This window comes from Lottia gigantea (assembly GCF_000327385.1).
Source record: "Lottia gigantea unplaced genomic scaffold LOTGIsca_5, whole genome shotgun sequence".
NCBI lineage: Eukaryota > Metazoa > Mollusca > Gastropoda > Lottiidae > Lottia > Lottia gigantea.
Window position 1 is genome coordinate 2,018,032 of NW_008709715.1, and position 22,261 is coordinate 2,040,292.

Genomic DNA, 22,261 nt, shown 5'->3' on the forward strand with positions numbered 1-22,261 from the left:
GTGGCCTTGTCAGATCAATACAAGCCCAATTTTAAGGCATTCATGCAAATCATTTTAAAAAAAGCTTAAATGGCCCACATTTCAGAGTGAAAATTTTATACTGTAAAAAAAAAAAAACATTTTTAGATCTAGACTAACAATATTTGTGTTTATAAACTAGCCTAAGTTATAATTATGATTTATGAATTAACTACCGGTACAAAGACAGAAAGGAATTTCCAGTCCCAAATGTGGGTCCCTTACAGTAAAGTGCGTTTGTATCTAAGGTAAATAGAATTATTAATCTTATATTTGTATTAGGTTAGACATTGCACGCAACTATAAATTTCATTTTGAATAAGCTTATTTAATCCTTAACTCAGTGTTCGACGTATTGGTAGGCCTTCTTTATTATTGTAGGGTGAAATTGGAATACTGAGCAACTTTTTCCATTACCTTCAATTTAGCAAAAACGCATCATAAGGATGACAAATAAACCTAAATAAATGCAAAATATTTCAGATTCAATTTTCATTTCCTCAGGACTTGGGGCCCAACTCAAAAAATGCAAATGAAACATATCAAATAAAATAATAATTAAACCACAATCAATTAACCTGTAGTTCAGCGTTGTTAGTTGGACTGATACTTACTCTAAAACAATAAGGACGTTTTTTTAAATTTACACATAATGGAAGTATATAAAATACAGGTTAATTTCATTTCATTTATAAGATATATCTCCTGACTTCCGCCATACTCTAAGTCGCGCGTTTTCTCGCTAGGTGTCATGTGATCCTTTGATTCGTTTCGTTTTCCGCACGAGATATTGCGAGAGTTTGGAGACTAAACGAGTTAACATTAAAGAAGATGGCTGGACTTGTCAAGACAGTGACTGTAAGTAAGATGGGTTAACAGGCTCTTATCAAGAGAAACAGTTAAGACTGTCATTGTGTATAATTATTTGCACATTTTTTTTATTCAGTGAAACTTCACTTAGTTTTAAACGGTCGTGTTTTGAATAGCTTAGGCTATGAAAAATTTATTTCGTCTTTATTTTTGTCAGATGCAGATCAGCTGATCTATACAGGCCTAGTAAGATCAACGTCTTGTTTGACTGGGTCACCCTAATAGACTATAGTAAATAGTATAGTGGTGTAACCTATTTTCGTGGATATAAGGATTCAGCACCGAATCTCGTCATAGTTTAAAAAAAAATATGTCTTAGATGTTTTGGTTTGTTTCGATTTTCTTTATGAATCCTTCACTTTGACCCATATTTCATGAGCAACCAACTCGGCAACGGCGGCAGAATGCATCACCTATTTTCATGTACAATGTTTAATCAATGAATAAGTCTAGAAAAACACGTATGGATTCCGGGTGGTATAATTAACTTCTCTTAGTATTTATCTGTAATATCAATTCATTATAACTAGTAACAATTCCTTCAAAACCCACGATTTGAAAAAAAAATAGTGACTGACAAAATAAGATACGTAGCGTTATTTGTTGCTAAAAGTCACTGAAACAACATAAGAATATGGTCCACTTTGTGTTCCATAGAAATTTTCTGCTGACACGGAATCCGCTAGTTGATCATGTGACTTCATTCGTTGGACTACATTCTAGCAGACGACACTTGGAATTCCGATTACCACTTGGGATTATAGGGAAATTCGGCTGATAAAAAATTGTAACGTTTGGTAATAAGTGAAATCCTTTGTACTTGTACTTTGTATTTGTCAAAGTATACATTAATACATTTTACCTTGCTTGAAACTACTGGATTCATTCTACTAGCTGATATTGTACAGAAAACCCATGTTTATCAAAACAAACTAATGCTGAGGTCGCACATGGTCGCTCATGTAAATTATTAATCATTTCCGGAAATCCACGAATAATAGGTTTCCACGAAATTAGGTTACTTGACTGTATAGAAAAATATTAAGATTTGTTGGTTGTCTCCTTATTATTTCATATCCGTCAAAACTCAATGATTATATATATGTCTATGATATTGATATGAACACTGCCACTGTAGGTTTAGGTGGAATTAGTTTTTCATAATATGCGGTTATACTTCAGATTTCATAAGACTTAGTTATTAACTATCAAGCAAACATAATGGGGTTGTTGAGAGGTTTTCAAGCTTTTTTTATGTGAACCAGTGCCAATTGTGACTTTTATTTGCACCATTCGGAATCCCCAATTCTTCTCTAATTTCACATTTTGTAATCTCTTGACCATAGTTTTTCTGAATCATGTTATTACTGGTCAGTTATCACTGATGTAGCCAGTGTGAACTTTGAGGATAAAGGTCAAGTATTATGATTTCTTGAGATTGTCTAAAATTAGATCAGACAAAGCCTGAAACAATTAATTGATGAAATATATTATGATCTCAATATACCTTCTTTAAGGGACAGGGTACATTTTTGTCAAAAATTTAGAGCTACTGGTATTCAGTTTGGATGATGAGGCTATTGATGCTTTGCATATAACTTGAATTTGATGCTTTCAACTGAATTATAGTTATTTACCCTTTTGATGCTGCTGGCATATGCTGTTGGCACGTGGTACCTTGCCTGTAAAACTGTCATTACTTATGATATATTAATCGCATCTGTTCACTGTATTTTAGGATCCTTTGGTTCCAGTATTTGATACTGTTAAAGATAGGATTAATGAAATATGTAAAGGCTTGCAACCATGGCAAATTGTGGTTTATACTGCTGGGACTACACTGGTCATAGTTTATGTCAAAGATTTTTTATTCCAAGAAGAAAGTAAGTAGTACATTAATTGACTATGAAGCTTTACTTTGCCCTAGAATCATTCACAAACCATGTAAGGCAGGAATACCATTTGAAGATGAAAATATCAATATTCCTGTCTGTATTTAACTACTGGTACCCGTATCGATTAAAAATTAAGACTGATGTAGCATTTATATTGTGTTTACATATGATTGTTTTAACGGTTTTAGGTTTAAAAGAAAGAAGTAAAAAAGAGTTTTTTAAATGGATGAAGAAAATACCCTATATTAAAGCACAGATTGATAAGGAAATGGCTAAAACCAAGAAAACAATGATTGAGACATTATATAAAGATCATGCTGGACATGGTTATGTTTGTCAATTACCATATAATGGTTTATCAGAGGTAAATTCCCGCACGTTACCACATAAAGTTGAAAACAACTTTTCATTCAATAGATTTGCACAATGATATGAAGTATCAAATTCAGTACACAAATCTTGATATAGTTCCTTTTTCATAGCAAAATGGTCAATCCATAATATAAACTTCAAGTTTTTACTTTATTTTATCATTTGTTTTAGAAAGAACTGATGATAGAATTAGAGAAATACAGATCCTTGGGTGAGTACATCAGCATTTTTTGGGACTAAGTGACAAAGTTCTTGATGGAATCACAGGTAGTGACAAGACATGATCACATGGATTTTATTACTAATTACAGATTGTTGGTAGTTGTATCTTTAGTTTCTATGAATTAAAGATAGCATGTTATTTAAGATAATATCTAATGTTTTCCAGCTAAAACTAATTGGCAGAAAGGTAGAGTGTCAGGAACTGTTTATAGTGGGGATGAAAAATTAACTGAAATAATGACTAAGGTAACTTCTTATGAAATCAGATCATGTAAAGCACTTATACAGAGCAGATCTCATCTGTCATCTTATTTTAGACTGTGTAGAATTTCTTGACCATGAATCAGGACAAAGCAATTGATTGCAAATGATTATTACCTATTGTTCACAAAGATTGCCACATAGAGTCATGGTATAAACGTGTAAATGATAATCCTCTTGTTGTGTATCAATCTAAATTTTGACACTATTTCCCTATGGATTATTGCACACCTCTCTATATCAGAGCTGTTTTACTCCCTGAATTTTGATATACAGTGAGAAATGATTAATTATTTGATGATGGTATTTGCATCTTTATGCCATAATTTCAAATTTTTCTTTTAACGTATTGTTTGATTTGATATATTTTGTAGACATATGGCATGTTTTTATGGACAAATCCTTTACATCCAGATGTATTTCCTGATATTAGAAAGATGGAGGCAGAAGTAGTAAGAATGAGCTGTACATTATTTCATGGAGATGAGGAATCGTGTGGAACTGTAGGTATTATGTTTAAGGAAATTTTTCGGCTTAATTATTTATTTGTAGTGTAGATAGCTCTGTCAAGTGCAGATCCGGTATAAGATTTCAGCATAGGCCAAGGTTTTGACCTAATTTTTCCTTGTAAGAGGGGTTAAAATGGGAAAAGATTATACCAGTTCACACATGAAACTAAAAAGGTTCCAATACTTTCAAATTAAAGATGATATGAATTCTGGATAAGCAAGCCTTCAGATTTTTGTGGCAAGTTTTCCGAATGCACACTGATGGCTTTACCTATTTTCATTAGGGGCAGAGAAATACAACTCTTTATATTTATTTGGAACTTCTTTAAGTAGTCTATAATTAAATCAATTGAGTAAAAGAGTCTTTGAGTTGATGAAATGGCACTGACTTGACTTAAAAAGCATAGGTAATGTTCAAATACAAATTCATCATTGTAGGTGTCTCAAGGAGGAACAGAGAGTATAATGTTAGCTTGTTTAGCCTATAGAAATTTAGCTAGAGAAAGGGGTATCAAGGTTCCAGAAATGTGAGTTCAGATTTATTGATTCAAATTATACCCAAAACAAGACCTTTAGTTCTGATCAATATCCAATAAATACTGATTTATAATAACAGGTTACAAAATTTATATGTTTATTTTTCTGAACTTGCAACACATAAATTGTGAAGATATTTTGATTTTTTTTCAGGCTTGTACCTATAACAGTTCATCCTGCATTTGATAAGGTAACATTAATTATATCAATATTAAATTTAACATATTTTTAGTGTTATGAAACCAAATCCAATATTTATAACACAATATAAATTTTTAGTTTTATGAATTATTAAGGAGGCACTCAATAAAATTTAAAAAAATATGCCTTTTTTGTTTCAGGCAGCCTCTTACTTCCATATGATAATTAAACACATTCCAATTGACCCTGAAACTAGACAAGTTGATGTCAAGGCAATGAAGAGAGCTATATCTCGGAAAACATGTATGGTAGGTAGTGACTGTCTACTTAACAAATTTACAATTCTGAAATCTGAATGGATCATTCTTCTGTTAATTATCTTTTTCGAAACTTCTTTGTATCTTTCCCATATTTCGAAAGAAGTTGTTCAATTAATAAATGTAGGGTTTATGATGTCATCAATCCCATCACTAAACAAACATTAATTTAAACTTTGTGACATTCGTATATCAGAATCTCTAGACTAAAACTTTTATAATAATCAATTGTTTATATTTCAGTTAGTTGGTTCTGCACCTGCATTCCCTCATGGTATTATAGACCCCATTCAAGAAATAGCTGAGGTAAATATACTTTATAATAATAATAATAACTTTATTTTGGCAACCCATTTAGACTTTGAATTAATTCTGAAATACAAACTATCAACATTTTGCTTTGATAATTTCCATTCTCTTGAACAGCTTGAATGTTGCTATATTAATTGAAATTTTCATTCCCTGAACTATTTTATTTCAGTTAGGAAAACGCTACGATATCCCAGTCCATGTCGACAGCTGTTTAGGTGGGTTTTTGTTACCTTTTATGACAAAGGCTGGTTTTGCACTGGATCCGTTTGATTTTAGAGTTGATGGTGTAACAAGTATATCAGCTGATACTCACAAGGTAATTGATTTGAATAAGTATAATGATTAGAAAATGGATTCTTAGAAAAATGTCTGAAAATGGATCTGGGAATGGCAAAATATGTTTCCAAGTTTTAGAATGCATTGTGAATTTTGAATTCAAACCAGCCTCTCATTGGTGATTTATAACATTTACTCTGCGTGCTACTGGTAAAACATAGCCTATTTTAATCTTATATTTTGACATAATTTCAGTATGGATTTGCACCAAAGGGTTCGTCAGTTATATTATATAAAAAGAAGATATACCGTACTTATCAGTTTTTTGTTCAACCTAACTGGACTGGTGGTATCTATGCTTCTCCAACAGTAGCTGGTAAGAATTGCTTAAAACTTGTATTAACTTTTCAAATACATCGCAGTCAAGTGCATACAAAATAAATAGTCTGGTATTCAAAAGTCATGTTCTGAACTGAAGGAATATTTGTTTGGGGGGTAAATGAAAAATGATCATAGTAGAAATAAAGGGAGTTTAACTATATGGTAACCGTGCCTTCATTGTATATTGCATGGTGTTTCCAATAGGATGTCAGTGTAAAACATTTTATTTATTAATTTAGGTAGCCGTGCTGGAGCTATTATTGCAGCATGTTGGGCTGCTATGATGTATGTTGGAGAAAAGGGCTATGTAGATTCTACAAAGAAAATTATCACAACAGCCAGGGTGATAGCCGATGGGTATGTATGTTATAGCATCAAACCTTTCAAATTATTTATTTGATTTCTTAGGAAGGTATTGGTAAATTTTGACATTAGAAAATAATAAATGAATATTATTATGTTATCTCTCAGTCCTCAAAACAAAGTTTATTATCCTGCAAAATTATAAACAAAGTAAATTTTCTTAGTACCTTTTTGGTTGTAAAAGTTTAAATTATATAGACTTTTGTTTCTTTATTTTCAGAATAAGAAAAATTAAAGGTGTTTTTGTATTTGGTAATCCACAAGTATCTGTTGTTGGTATTGGTTCCAATGACTTTAATATCTTTAATTTATCAGATGCATTAACTGCCAAGGGATGGAATTTAAATCCATTACAATTTCCTTCTAGGTAACCCCCTTTCTTTTATTTACCGCTTGTTTTTAGATTGAATCATGAATTCAGAGTAGTGATGTAAAAATGTTCTTAGCCAGTCAGAATTATAATAAAGTATGCATTTCTGAATATGAACCAAGCGTTACTTGTGACTACGACTAACACTGGGAAACTTCCGAGTTCAAAAAATAACAAATACAGAATATGTCTCATATGTCTTGAATGCTTTCAAATTATTTTTTATAGCATTCATATTTGTGTTACACTGCCTATCTGTCAGGATGGTGTGGCTGAACAGTTTTTAAAAGATGTTGAAGAAATATCAACTGAGTTATTAAACAATCCCAATGCTAAAGATGGAGGAATGGTGGGTTTTATATTTATATTATTATATAGTTATTAATATCGCATAGTTAACTTTAGAAATGTAGACAGAGCAGACTAGGAAAGACAACTGAACACGGACCTCTTATTAACCAATCACAAAATTAGTCAATTTAATTATGCGTGTGGTTTAATATTTGTCAGGTTTTCTCAAGCTGACAAACCATCATGAATTAGTATTGTCACAGCTGATAATCACATGTAAACAATTTGATAACTAAATCACTTTATTGTTGTGGTTGAAAAATGAGATGCAATGGCAAGTTTTTCTCTTTTCCTAGATTTATAAACCATATCTTTTTTGTAGGCTGCTATTTATGGCATGGCTCAATCTATACCTGATAGATCTATGGTACGAGAAATCGCCTGCTCATTTGTTGAAGGATGGTATAACACAACTGTACCAACTACCAGTAATGGTGAAGCCAATGGTTCTGTTCATTAGATACATAAGTATAAGGGTAGAAATTTATGCTGGATTCAAAAGTTTCCTACAACTACACACTTTTCTTGCATTTTACACTGTTTAAGAGATTTATTTCAAACAAGATGGTGGGCTGGTAGTCCTTGCAGAATCCCCTATCACTAAATCCTTGCATTAACTTTTAACTCATAAATATCTAGCCTTACTGTATAAATATTTAAACAGTCTTTCATTGAACAATGAACAATTAATTTATTATGTTTTGTCATCTTGAATTATTAGGAGGCATTTAAACCTTGACATGGCAGTTTGGTATCCTCATCATAACATTTGCACGGAATTAGTTTTGGACTAGCTCAAATAATTCAAACAAATTATTGGGCATAAGATATATTTAAAGTATTTCTGAAGAATTTGCATTTAATACTTGTGGTACACTCCGTATGTTACTGCAGGCTTATTGATTAACTTGAATAAAGACGTCTAACTTACATAACACACTTGATTGGTCCATATTGAGAAATGTATGTATTTGAAATCAAAATATCAATTTTACTTATTGCAAAAGAGTGATATCATATTATGGTTTGATATTTTTGTAGTATTCAATACTCAAATTAAGATGTTAGTTATAATGACCACTATAGGCCTCAGGGAATTCACTTTTCAGATCTCTTAAAATTATAGCCACATAATGCAGATTGAAATTGTAAGGAATGTGTTTTCAAATTGATTATAATTTGTTCTGTGTATATTTTATCAAATCTGATTGTTAGTACTTGGTTTAATTAGTCCATATATACATGTACAGAGTATTTGTTGTTTTTTCAATCATGTAGGAACAAAGTATTTTGATATTGTCAAGCATTAAACTTGTTTTTAGTGTTTTTTAAATATAAGCATTGTGTGTTTCTATACAAACAGCTATTTAGGTAGGGCACAGTTCCCTTTTTAAGTACTTTGATGCCAAGTAAACCTTACATTTACTTAAAGATGTCTGATTTATATTAACTCTAAAATATGTCTCTTAAATGTCTCTTACATTTTGATTTGAAGAGTGCATGTCTTCAGAACCACTGTTGTAAATACTGTTTATGAGTAATATAGTCCCACAGCAAAATAGGCTATGTTGTTTTTACATGCAATATAAAGTCTACTTATTAATATCTAATATATTGCCATGACATTTTTTCTATTTATCCCTGTATTCTAACATAAACAAAAAATTGAATTATTCTTATTACCGGTATTGTTTCTTTATTATCATAGTGCAGGTACTGCAAATTGTTATTGAAGCAAATCCAACAGTCTTTTATACCAGTAAGGCCTACAGCATTAACATAGATATTGTTATCACTTCCATATTAGAAAATGAATTAATTTCGTCAATTTTCTGAAATTATTCAACTTCATATTTGTTATGCCAGTAATGGTATCAATATTATATTCAATTTATAGGATGTAGGCATATATATTAAATTGTTTCTGTATTTAAAAAAATAAACAATTTTTATTGAAGTGGTGTCTTATTCTAATGGCGTTTTTTCAACCAATAAAAGCTTGTGTAAATTAGACCCAATATGAATAATAATCCTTTAGCGACATTTAGGAATTTAGGCCTAGACTATGGAATGAATGAGACAATGCACTCCGCAGGTTGCACTTTGGATAGGCCACAAACGACCAAAAATTGTAGAATGAGGAATCTTTCTATAAATGCAAATGTACATGAGTTGTAAAGCCAATGCTCTTGGTTGGTCCTTTGATTTTCATCGTGGATAAAGATACGGTTGAAAGTTTGAAACCTTAGGAGAAATATAAAAATAAAAGCCAATCTGGCAATACATTAGTTAGTCTGAAATGTTCCCCACATATATCAAGGTTAAGCATAGAACTATCAGTTATATGGTTTGGGCATAGAGTTATACAATTAAAAGTGGTGTTAGAGTGTATTGAGAGGAGTCTCAATGAAAGGACTGGCCTAGTGGTGGTTGTATTCAGAATTTTATTGGACCAATACAAAGTCCAATTTGCAAAGACTTAAAGTGATACTGTACGTCTTAGAAGTAACATAAAATTTAAGAATTTTAAATTTGGCAAGTAGATATACCTTGTGTCATAGAAAACATAACAGGATCCTGATATAATCCGATAAATCCAAAAAACTTAGTAATTATCCATAAATAGGCAATTAACTATTGAAAAACGCTTAATATCAAGCTAAGCGTTTTTCAATAATTACTTATTTTTATCAATTTTCCAGATTTTACGGGGATTATGTTGTAACTTTATGACACCAAGTAAGCTAACTGATGAATAGGCTATAGACCATAGAGTTATAAATAGAACTTATCATATAACTCTATGATATAGACTAATATTGACCTTTTCGAGAACTTAAATTTTATATTCATTCTAAGACGTTGTATCACTTTAAAAGATTCAATTTGAGATAGAAAAATTGTCTGCAATAATATTTTTACTGGTCTGTTTTATGACAAGAAGAAAGTTTCGGATTAATTTGAGTGGGAAATAATCTGGCAGTTCTGCGCAGTGAGAATTGTGGGATATGTGGCATCTGCCACGTTGTTTTTGTTGTTTTTGCAGACCTGTCATATCCAAATAGTGTCGTCGGTTATTTAAACAATATTTTGCTGAAACCTAAATAATTAAGTCAGTGTAAGTTTTGTGTTTCAATTGCGATGAAAGATATTTCAAATCCTTGAAGGTATAAAACCTTCGTCTTCGTAGGGTAGGACAAAGCAAAACCTCAAACTGAAACAACCGGTAGACTTACACGTCTTGCCCCGTGATAATGCAACTGTAAATAGTGAAGTATTTATACAAAAAAGGTCTTGCCAAATGCCAAGCATTAGTAACTATGTTGACTGCACTGTGTATGCAAGATGTATGGTCAAATTATGAACTTGCCGTTAGTGCCATTGATGGTGTTAAAACAGTAACAAACCAAAACCATTGATTATGCCAAGTGATCTATTTCTGTGTTTATAATTGGACATATAAAGTCATATAAAGTAATGTGAAATTGTTTTTTAAGAAGATCTATGAGATTAGTGGATAGACAATAACGGCATTCTTCTTAACCCGTAGCTTATGCATCAAGCATATTAATAGAAGTCAGGGCTAGTACTTCAAAACAACAATATTTCATCAGTTGAATTTTTATTCTTGTTTAATTGTAGATTGGGAATTGGAAAGGAGGAAAATGAGGATTAAAGAAATAGATCGAACAGCTAATATAGCATGGTCACCAGTTGATCAGTATCCTATATATTTGGCTACAGGAACAGCTGCTCAACAATTAGATGCAACATTTAGGTATGAAGTAATTTTTAATTACTGGTACTGGAAAGAAATATTCAAATTAACACTTCCTTAGAAAAGATTGATCTTGTTGAACATAGTACCTTTAATTTCGCAACAAATATTGACTATTTCCAGTTTTATGGCATCGTTGAGGAAGCATCTCATTTTAGCTCAACAATTTTTTACTTGAATTTTTTTCTAATTTCAGCACATCTTCATCAGTAGAATGCTACAGTTTAAATTTAGCAGAGGCAACACTTGACATGCCTTTAGTGGCATCAAAGCAAACTGAATGCAGGTAAAGTTCTCTTACGTTATATTTAAATTTGTATATAGTCTTTATGTAAACAAGTTTTCCGTGCACGATTATTAAATCAATATGACTATAAGATATTTTTTCACATTGCAGATTTCATAAAGTTCTATGGGGTTCATTAGGCATAGGAACATCAGATTTTCCTGCTGGTGTTATTGTTACTGGTGGGGATAATGGTGACATACAAGTGTTTAATGCTGATTCTTTGATAAAACAAGATGAGGACTGTTTGATAAATAAACTGTCACACCATAATGGAGCTGTACGCGCTCTGGATCTCAACCCATTTCAGGTAATTTGTTAATGTTTCGTTTTATATCCCCTTAGTGACCTATAGAAACCCTATATAACTATTTCTTTTGGGTCTCACTGAAATTACCATAGATGCAGGAGACTATATTTTTGAGTTTTTCATCGCAGGCAAAATAAACGTTGTCTAAATTTAAGACGCCTATGATGGTAGCAGGAACTCAACAAATACCATCCATGTGTAGTAGATGTACATTATCAGTCGCCTATCTCTAGTTAATCTCTGGTTAAAATCTTGAACTGAAGTTTTTCAAATTTCAGAAAAATTTACTAGCATCTGGTGGAGGAGATTCAGAAATCTATATCTGGGATTTAAATAAAACTGAGAAACCCATGACTCCTGGTCAAAAATCACAGGTAATTATTAAAATTTCATTTTTTTTTGCTCAGTTTTATCACGAACACAAGACAATATTATGGAATAAAAGAACTCTTTTAATTAAAAATACTAAGCACATATTAAAGTAGTGTGTTTTTGATATGAACTGTTGTTGAAATCTTATATCTTATTTGTTTGAATGTTCTGTTGTGAAATGAATAATTTATCTTCTATAGATTCTGATGTATAATACTGTTCTGAAAGTAACATATTAAATAAAAATTAATTTTGTAGCCACCAGAAGATGTACAGTGTGTAGCCTGGAATCAACAAGTTCAACACATTCTAGGTTCTACATTAACTAATAGGTGTGTGGTGTGGGATTTACGTAAAAATGAACCTATTATTAAAGTCAGTGATAGTATGTCTAGGGTAGGTAACAGTTTATTATATAACTAAAGTAATATTGCTCACTGGATAATAAACTTTAATGAGGATTTGAAAAGTTGTAGACATATTACATGATTTTTGAATTTTTTTTTTTTTTTTTTACTGAAGCAAGCAGATAAGATGGAAAGCTTTGTCTACTACAAAATAATAATTATTTGAACTTGAATAAATGCCATTTTGTGGAAGTGGGTAAACTTGTTTTAATGTTAAAATTTCTAGATAAAATGTAAACATGTAGTATGGCATCCTGAAGTAGCTACCCAACTAATGTTATCATCAGAAGATGACCATACTCCTGTCATACAGCTCTGGGATCTACGTTATGCTACTTCACCTCTTAAAGTTTTAGAAAATCATCAAAGGTAATAAAACTTACAAATATCATATAATAATACAACTACATAAACTCATGTTTTTGTCAGATTTGGTTCAGAATGCACATTGTGTCAGGGAGTTGCTTGCAAATTTTGTTTTTTGAGAAAGAGATGAAAAGCATCAAGTTTTTAGATGGATTGAAAATCAAAACATTTTATGTATGTAAAGGATCTCTCATTCCCTATATGGTGATACTTATCTGACATACAGCAGTCAAAGATTGAAGCATTGAAAGTGGAACAATTTGCAGTAATTCTGTCTATTTGTAATATAGAGGTGTATTATCTATGGCATGGTGTCCTCAAGATCCAGATTTGTTATTATCCTGTGGTAAAGATAATAGAATATTGTGCTGGAATCCAAATAGCAATATACAAGGTGGAGAGGTCAGTTAAGTTAATGAGTCACATTATATTTGTTTTTTTTTTGAATTTCCTCCCATTTCACACTGTGGCAATGAAATATTTCCATGAGCAAAATAAGGTTAAAAAGAATTTTTTATCTGAAGTTATACTTAGAATACATTTGTTCAGGGTAATTCTTAAGGCTAGCTGTGCTATATAAAAAGATTTTTCCTGTGTTAAGACTGATGAATTTATTTATATCTGTTTGTAGGTAATATATGAAATACCAACCAGTAATCAATGGTGTTTTGATGTACAATGGTGTCCAAGGAATCCATCATTAATCTCAGGCTCCACTTTTGATGGACATATAACAATTTATAGTTTAATGGGTGGCGGACATCCAATTCAACCTAGTAATAAGGTAAAAGCGTTGAGATTTTCTATAAATTCCTGCAATATCTATATATGATCTATCCATATAATTGTTTAATTTGATTACTTTTAATACTTTCTTACATATCACAATATGTTGTATTACAGTATAATTATATGACATACAATTACATCTATTATATTAGGTTGCTGAATCTTTTAATACAGTAGAACCATTTGGACAAGCACCAATTCCTGTACCACAAGAGCAAGAAAAAGTCATGCCATTACAAAAACCACCGAAATGGTTGAGAAAACCTGTAGGAGCTTCTTTTGCTGTAAGTATAAAAATAAACTTTTATTGTCTGAGCAAAGTAAAAAGTTTTTTGAAATTTTTCCACCATTATTTTGAGAACTTGAATATCAGTCTGAAAATAGTACTGTCAGTCTTAGAATGTCTATCATTGATAAAAAATATAAACATGAGCACACATTAAGTCTTAAAAAATTGTTTTTACAGAGGACAATTTTCAGCCAAATTTTTGGAATGTTTTTGGTCGAAATTTTTAAGAGGGAAATTGTTATCTTAGTTGTTGATGCTGTATTTTGTGTTGTATTTTAAATATTTCTTGATTTAGAAATATAGAAATGATTGTAATAGAAAATTCTTCAATTTTTGATGGTATTTCAGTTTGGAGGTAAATTAGTTAGTTTTGGACATATGAAGAGTACTAATCCACAACAACCAGTACCAAAACAAGTTTATATCAGTCAAGTTATAACTGAGACAGAAATTGTCAATAGATCTAGTCAGCTAGAACAAGCCATTAATAATAACCAATTCCTAGAGTTTTGTGCTATGAAAGCCTCCAACTGTAATGACAATATGGAAGAAAGTATCTGGAACTTTTTGAAGGTGAGATTGATATGTTTTCTATATTTAAACTGTGGAATTATGATTAGGAAATTTAAGAGCATTCAATTTTTTCATTCAATATTTATGAATAAATATTTTTTTTACAGGTTAATTTTGAAAAGGATCCAAGAAAAGAGTTCTTACACTTACTGGGCTATGATGAGACTGGTCTGGCTGAAAAGGTATAATTAGATAAAGATTTCAATTTGCAAATATTTTGCAATGTTATATCATTGTCCTATATTGAATTTGGAAACTAGCATACCAAAATAAGTTGTCAGAAACACATCTTTTTGGAGGTTCTATCATAGAATATATAAAAATGATATTTTCTTTCATACAGATTAAGAAATATACAGCAGAATCAAATATTAGTGAAGGTGTAGATGCTTCAGAACTAGCACAGAAAATGTCTCAGTTAGGAACAGGGGTGAGTTGCATTACACTGCCATTTAAACTCTTTTAATATTTTGAGTAAAAAGTAGGCTTATATTCTCAAATAAAATGTTCTGATTATCCATGATATGAAGTCTATGAATTTATATTTAACAGGAATTTTTGGATGTAACCAAGTTATCTGGTAGTGGTCAAGTTTCTCCTGGTGTGGATTTAAAGGTATGTATATCATTCATTTAATGAGTCTATATAACCTTAAATATCATCACTCAAACAATAACAATCCTAAAATAAGACTAAAATCCATCTCTTTTGAATCTGTCAAACTATTACAAACTTCATTGCAATGGCCACCTATCATGGAAGTTTGTGAATGAGAAGCAATTTATTGAATTGTATTCTAGTGAAAACAGCCAATCGGAGGCCTAGTCAAAATGTCTGTAGCTGTTTTTGCTGGCGTACAATCGAATCAAATCACTGCATTCTGTGATACAAGAATAGAGGCTATTGTAGTCAAGGTATCCGTATGAATGTTTGTAAAAGGTTGACATTGAAGATGTCTCTTGAGGTCTGTGATAAGTCACTAATGTTTCAAATATAATTTTCAATTCACTTCAACTGATTTGGTATAACAATTATTCAAAGTTAAATTCAAATTTCATTTTACTGTAGACACCTAATGATAGTAGAGATGAGTTATCTGAAGGTTCAGCAGCATTTGATGAAATAGCTGCTACATCTCAATCTGGTATTAAAACACCTTTAGTTATACCTAAAGATAATGGTAAGATATTTATTATATGTCTTGTAATTTTTTTTTCGACATGTCCCTAGAGACAATTTTTCAAAGATTATAGGGGCAGACCCAGAATTCTATTTAGTAGATCATGACCCTAAAATTGTAAAAACACAATCTACAATGTGTAGGGTATAAGTTTTAATTTATTTAATTCTATTTAGGTGCTGATGGATTAATGACACAAGCTTTATTAACTGGTAATTTTGAAGCTGCAGTTGATATGTGTTTGAGTCAAAACAAAATGGCTGAAGCTATTTTATTAGCTATTGCTGGAGGACAAGAATTGCTTAGTAAAACACAAAAAATATACTTCCAGAGAAATAAGAGCCATTTGGGCAGGGTATGCAACTTTTCATATTTGTGGAGCCTTAAAACCTTTTTAGGTATATCATGAAAAGGGGATGTGTCATTTACCTTAACCTGAAAGATTACAAGCAGTACCTTGTATTGAGTAATCTAAATACATAACTTGAATCAAAAATAGAATGATATAGTGAACCTTTGGGCTGAAAAAATAATTAACAAATACAATTGAAATTTCAGCTTATATCATCTATTGTAACTCATGATTGGCCACATATTATCAACAATTGTGAGCTAGATAATTGGAAAGAGGCTTTAGCTGTTATTTTAACTTATTCTAAACCAGAAGAATTTTCACCATTATGTGGTACGTATATTACTAAATTCTCATGTTGTAATTTACTATGACTTGTCTCATCTACAACAATTTTCACAAGGTTTTAAAGATATGCCTTGTGTAGTATAAGAAAAGCCCATGAATTCAGAGTGATCAACACATAGTTATGACTCATTTATTGTCAAGACATGAATACATAGGACACATTATTGATTGTGGCATTTTATAGTATCACTCGCCATGTTAGTCTTTATTAATTGTATGAAATGTATCGTTTAAGTATGACTGATGGAAAAGAATATTTTTTATAAGCAATATATATATATTTGTAGATGCATTGGCTAGTCGTCTAGAAAGTGAAAATAATGGTCAACTGTCTTTGTATGCCAGCTTATGTTATATATGTTCGGGTAATATTGAGAGGCTAGTTGAAAATTGGATGAGAAATACAGAAAATAATAATGCTCCCATGGCATTACAGGTATTATCATTACTTACGTTTATGGGTTTTGACTATTATAATTGGATTTAAACCTGATTGCAAATTTTTTTAATTTGTTGCTTCAATGAATGACAGTTCTTGCTCTATATCCTTGAGATCTTTCCCATCAGTTGAAAAAATTGACTACTTGAAATGGATATATTATTACAAATGTCACATAATCTATCTATCTCAAAAATACAAAGCCATCTCCATTAGCCCATCTCTTTTTAATAGCTCAATTTGTCTGTTGTATATTTTAGGATCTAGTAGAGAAAGTAATGATATTACGTAAAGCTGTGTATTTAACTAGAGGTAGTATATCAGAAATATCAACTGGACCATTAGCTGATAGATTAAACCAATATGCTGGCTTGTTGGCAGCTCAGGGAAATCTCTTTACAGCTCTATCTTACCTTAGAAATGCTAATGAGGTATGTTTATTTTAATTTATATAATATTTTATTGATGATTGTAAATATCCCATCTTATCTCTTGTTACTTAAATGAGAAAATTGTCTTTCATCTGTTATTTTAAACTTTACTCTTTTCATTTGCTTTAGTAAGACATGTATGTTAAGGATTAAATCTTGGAATAATGCATCCAGGATTACTTTTTGTGATCATTTTTATACGCCCACATCTCTCTATGTGGACGTGTATTGACGGCACCCCTGTCGGTCTGTCAGTCAACATATGCTTGTAAACGCTCTAAAAACTAGATTATTTGATTGAATCAAATGAAATTGGGTATGTGAATACATATTCATAAAACGAAGATCAAGTTTGAATTTGAGCTATTTTCGACCGCTAGAAGCAGAGTTATTGCCCTTGCCCCAAAATCTTGAATATTTACCATCCGCATGCCGTGGTGGACGTATATGACTTCTTATTCTGTTAATCTTGTGGATCTTAAAACTAATTTTTTTGATCATGTGACTATTTCAGCCTAGTTTAGCAGTATTATTAGATAGATTGTATCAAGCCATTGGTCAGCCTATTCAAGGTATGACACAGCCCCAGTTTCCATTTCAACGTGTTAACTTACTGCCAGTTGGTGTTAGACAACCTCAGCAACAGCAGCAGGAGCAACAACAGATTAGACAACGTCAACAAATGAGAGGAAGCCATCAAGCTCAGTCTAAGATAGGTTATCAGACAACCACGACTCATTCTCCTAATTATTATAACCCAAACACATACCAACCTCAGTATGGTGGTATAAATAGTCCTCCTGGTCCCCATCCTACCTATAATCCACCACAATCTAATGTAGCTCCAGCACCAGTCAATAAAGGTTAGTTCTCCTATTTTACTCTTTATGCAAGAAAAATACACATTAAATAACATACTTGTAACAATGATATGTTCTACATTTCAACACTATGTAGTGTGGATGATTGTGTGTGTGTGTGTGCAATGAGGAATATTTTGTCAAGTAAGTGGCATTAGCCAACACATTTTCAATTATCAACTGTTGAAAGATCTTCAGTAGAAATTGTTTGTTGTTCCCGAAAGAGTATCCCTCCAACCCCCAACTAGTAGCATCCTTGCCTAGACCTGAAAGTTAGCAAGCTAATGCCTGTCAGCTGGTCATAGCAGCATCATTTTGTACAAATCTTAACTTGTAAATAAATAGGTATTTGAATTTGAAAGGGTTAATATTTTCTCCAAAGTTTTGTCTCAACAAGAATTTTTGTCTATTTTAGGACCATTGGCGAATAAATATCCAAGTCCAGTTCAAGCTAGTAATGATTATAACAATATAAATAGTTATACACCAAGTATTAATCAGTATACACCACAATCAACTCCATCATCTTATACACAACCAACATCTAATTATTACAAGTAAGACTTATTCTTCTTTATTATTTTTGTGAGTCAGTTTTGCTTTACTCGGTTTGCAACATAATAGATTGAAAGAAAGCTGTGGGGTTTAAGTGGAATTGCAATACCCACGGACGTGTATTAGAATGACGATACCAGTCTTCCTGATACACTTAAGGGGTTAAGAAAACCCCTTTACATTAAGGTATCAAAACGGTAGCTTTCTCAAAATGATTTTGAATGGTAGCTTTCTGAAAATGATCAAAATATTTCAACTCAAGCAATGTAATTACATCTATCTATTGTAGTTATAATGCCCAAACACCACAATTAAATAACCAAGGGCCTGCTGTTTATAATCCTACATCTACACAGGGTAAGTATTCTTTAAACTTCTCATTTATTCAACAATAAAATATCCACTGTGCTGTTTAAATTGTCAATTGCAATGATCAAGGAGTGTGACTAATTTTATTGGATCAATTGTCATCAAAGTAACCTACTGTTAAGGAATTCTTGAAACTGAACATATGGATGGGTTTGTTGAATTAATGTGTCCATGTTAAGTTTTGTATTCAATATACAAAATGATGCAAAATATCAAAAATATCTATGACATTCCGATTGATCTCTTTGGTGATTTTGTATAATTTGTGTATTTATTCATTTCAAAGGAGTTGGATACAATCAACCACCCAATATGTCAGGACCTATTATACCATCTTATCAGGAATCGAAAACAGAAAGTGCTTGGAATGATCCTCCTTTAGTTAAAGAAAAGAAACAGGTAAAAATCCCTTCAGACATCTTCAAATTTTGTATAAAGTGCAGAATCTTTGACTCTTATCTTAATTATTTGTCTAATATACTGAAATCTTGAATATTGTCTTAAGTCTATCAGGAGCTTTGTGTTGAAATTTTTTCCTATTTTATGTCTGAATTCAATTAAAGCAGTATTATGAGATTCAAGCTCAAGTACTTACTCCACTCCATTCATCAATGGTTTTGGTTTTAATCAGGAGAATTTTATTGAAATTTATTTTTCTTATGTTCAGCCAAAACAGAATTATGACAGCCAAGCGCCTGTATCTACTCCACTTTATGGTGGTATGATTCAACAACAGAATATGGATCAAGGTCCACCTGGTGCTCCTAATTATAGTAACTTGTACAATCCACAAGAACATCAAGCAACGCAGGTAAATTCTCTAAAGCTCATTTTTTTGCTACAGTTTACCTTTAACCTTAATATTTTTCCATGCATGTTATTTTATTTTAATTTTAACCCTAATTTTGTTTTCTACGCATCTCAGATTCTGTACAATTTGCACCCTTAATGCATAGCCTATTACAATTTTGTTTGGCTTTCTTTTTAACCAAGTTAAAGTTGAATATTTTATTATCCTCAGATATTAATCCATTTGTCTGAATATTTATTAAGATGTTGGGGTGTAAAAAATCTGGAAACACTTATTAAAATTATCTTTACAATCTGTTTGATTCTTTGAATTTTGTGAAAAATGTTTCCTTGTCTCATATACAATATATAATTGGGTAATACTTGCAAATACTAGCAAATCATATAAAAGCCAAATGGATTTATGTCTAAACCCTTAAATTATTAATGTTCAGTTTGAATATAATGCTTACTAATAAAGCATGTACAGATTGAAATATTTTAGTATTTTGTTTGTTTGCTGTATTTTCTATTAGATGCAGCCTCCATCTTCCTATAATTATAATGCTCCTAATAATAATCAGAAGTTTGGTGGGGAGAAGAAGGTGAGATTTATATTCAACAAGAGTCAGTTAATTGCAACCTAATATTGATCTGAATTCTATAATATAGGATTAGAGTTTTTAGCATTCAAAATAACTTTGGGTACATGTAAAGATTTTAGAGTTGAAGGACAAAAGTTAGGTAGTGTTATCTTTTAAGAACCCTTTCCCACCTTTTCTATTTATTGATATTAAAAACACACATGCATAAAATCTTGTTCACTAGCATTTCAGAAAATTCTTTTGGAAACTTTACACTAAATTCAGCTACCACATAACAGCCAAAACAGGAATGAGGACAACAAGAGTGTTTTAACTGTTGGAAAACTGTAATATTGAACTAACAATAATTAATAACGCATTTGGCACAAATTTCAGCCAAGGTCATTTCTTTGTAAAATATTGCAAATTTTGTATAAGATTGTAGCTTGGATTGTTAATGATTGTATATAGGTTTGTAAATGAAAATATTATGTATAACAAGAATAAGCTTTTAATTGTATTCATCAATATGTATGTTTATATTTTTTTAGGCTACCGCCCCTCCCCCTGAGCCACCCAAACCAGTAGTTAAAGCACCTATACCTTCAGACCATCAAATATTACAAGATATATTAGATAAATTAGTTCAGAAATGTTTAGGTGCTGCTACAAATGCGGTATGTATATTCTTTAAGTGTTTATGATGATTTTACTCAGGACAGTCCTTACAATTGTACTGATTCTTGTTCAAGTCAGACTGGTGATAACGTATCATCATTGGAACAATTATCAGAACATTAATCAGAATCTTTAACATATATTTTAATGGCTACAATAGGTGTTACTTTTCTTATCACCTTAAGACATGATCTACAATTGTACATTACTGTACATTTTTCAGCAAATGAAGAGAAAATTAGAAGATGTATGTAGAAAATTAGAAATATTATATGATAAACTTAGAGAGGATACTGTAAGTATACATCATCAGCATCATCATCAATTCTTAAATTTTATGCCTAAAGCTGGACTGTATTCCAGAAAACATAGTTTGAAGAGAAAAGTTTGGTTGTGTGTGGGTTTTTTATTTAAGAAAAATGGTTTTTATACGCCCACATCTCTCTATGTGGACGTATATTGTCAGCACCCCTGTCCGTCTGTCAACATTTGCTTGTAAACGCTCCAAAATTTTTTGATGGAATCAAATGAAATTCGGTATGTGTATACATATTCATAAAACAAAGATCAAGTTCGAATTTGAGCTATTTTCGACCGTTAGAAGCAGAGTTATTGCCAAAAATCCTGAATATTTACCATCCGCATGCCGTGGTGGGCGTATATGGCTGTAGTCCACTATCTTTGAGAATTACAATCAATAGCATAATTTGTAAAGTAATTATGGAATATTATATTTTCAGCTGTCACAGAATGTACTAATGGGTTTACATCAAATAGTTCAATATATACAACAATTTGATTATAATACATGTTTGTCTATACAAACACAGATGATCAGTCAAGGTAATTTCAGTGAAATAAGTGCCTTTATGCCTGGTGTTAAAGTCTTACTACAAACAGCCTCTCAATTACAAGTTTATCTACAATAGATTATTGTAAAATAAAATCATGTTTTTTTTAGCATAATCTGTGTATGATTTTATCAAATAAGAAAATGAATTTTGTTGATTTATATGGAACTTAAATCCTATTTATATCCTCATAGAAATGGCCATAAAAAAATCTGACTTTCTGTAAATTGCTTTAGTTATGGTGCGGGCACACAAACAGTCTTGGTCGCTGATTGCGACCTGAATCTTGAGTAAAATCTCATGTGTGCCTTTGCTTACACGACAAGATAATTGCGTTGCTGACAGGATTTATAATATCAACAAGTTTGATAATTGTCTACAATAATTTTATCTCATCATCCAAACAGATTCATTTCCCTTTCAATTACATGATCTGCACGTGATTATGGAAAAAGACCGA

General features: G+C 31.4%; 2 protein-coding genes across 2 annotated transcripts; both read left to right on the forward strand.

The window, feature by feature from the left end:
• Positions 1-849: 849 nt before the first annotated feature.
• LOTGIDRAFT_228978 (hypothetical protein) lies at positions 850-9,150 on the forward strand (the record flags this gene model as incomplete). Its single annotated transcript, XM_009061839.1, has 16 exons — positions 850-876; positions 2,627-2,771; positions 2,972-3,147; positions 3,327-3,366; positions 3,544-3,623; positions 4,013-4,141; positions 4,586-4,674; positions 4,838-4,874; positions 5,026-5,133; positions 5,386-5,448; positions 5,624-5,770; positions 5,986-6,106; positions 6,351-6,468; positions 6,695-6,841; positions 7,073-7,193; positions 7,518-9,150. The coding sequence occupies 16 exons, from the start codon at positions 850-852 to the stop codon at positions 7,653-7,655; spliced, it is 1,686 nt and encodes a 561-aa protein (XP_009060087.1). The 3' UTR covers positions 7,656-9,150.
• A 1,710-nt stretch (positions 9,151-10,860) lies between these two features.
• On the forward strand, positions 10,861-21,879 carry LOTGIDRAFT_106381 (hypothetical protein; the record flags this gene model as incomplete). Its single annotated transcript, XM_009061840.1, has 20 exons — positions 10,861-10,973; positions 11,170-11,259; positions 11,371-11,569; positions 11,848-11,943; positions 12,200-12,337; positions 12,575-12,717; positions 13,005-13,116; positions 13,346-13,498; positions 13,656-13,787; positions 14,141-14,365; positions 14,473-14,547; positions 14,715-14,799; positions 15,722-15,900; positions 16,104-16,230; positions 16,533-16,681; positions 16,945-17,115; positions 17,630-17,831; positions 19,186-19,280; positions 21,174-21,245; positions 21,691-21,879. 20 exons carry the CDS (start codon positions 10,861-10,863, stop codon positions 21,877-21,879), a joined length of 2,745 nt encoding a protein of 914 aa, XP_009060088.1.
• Positions 21,880-22,261: the final 382 nt, after the last annotated feature.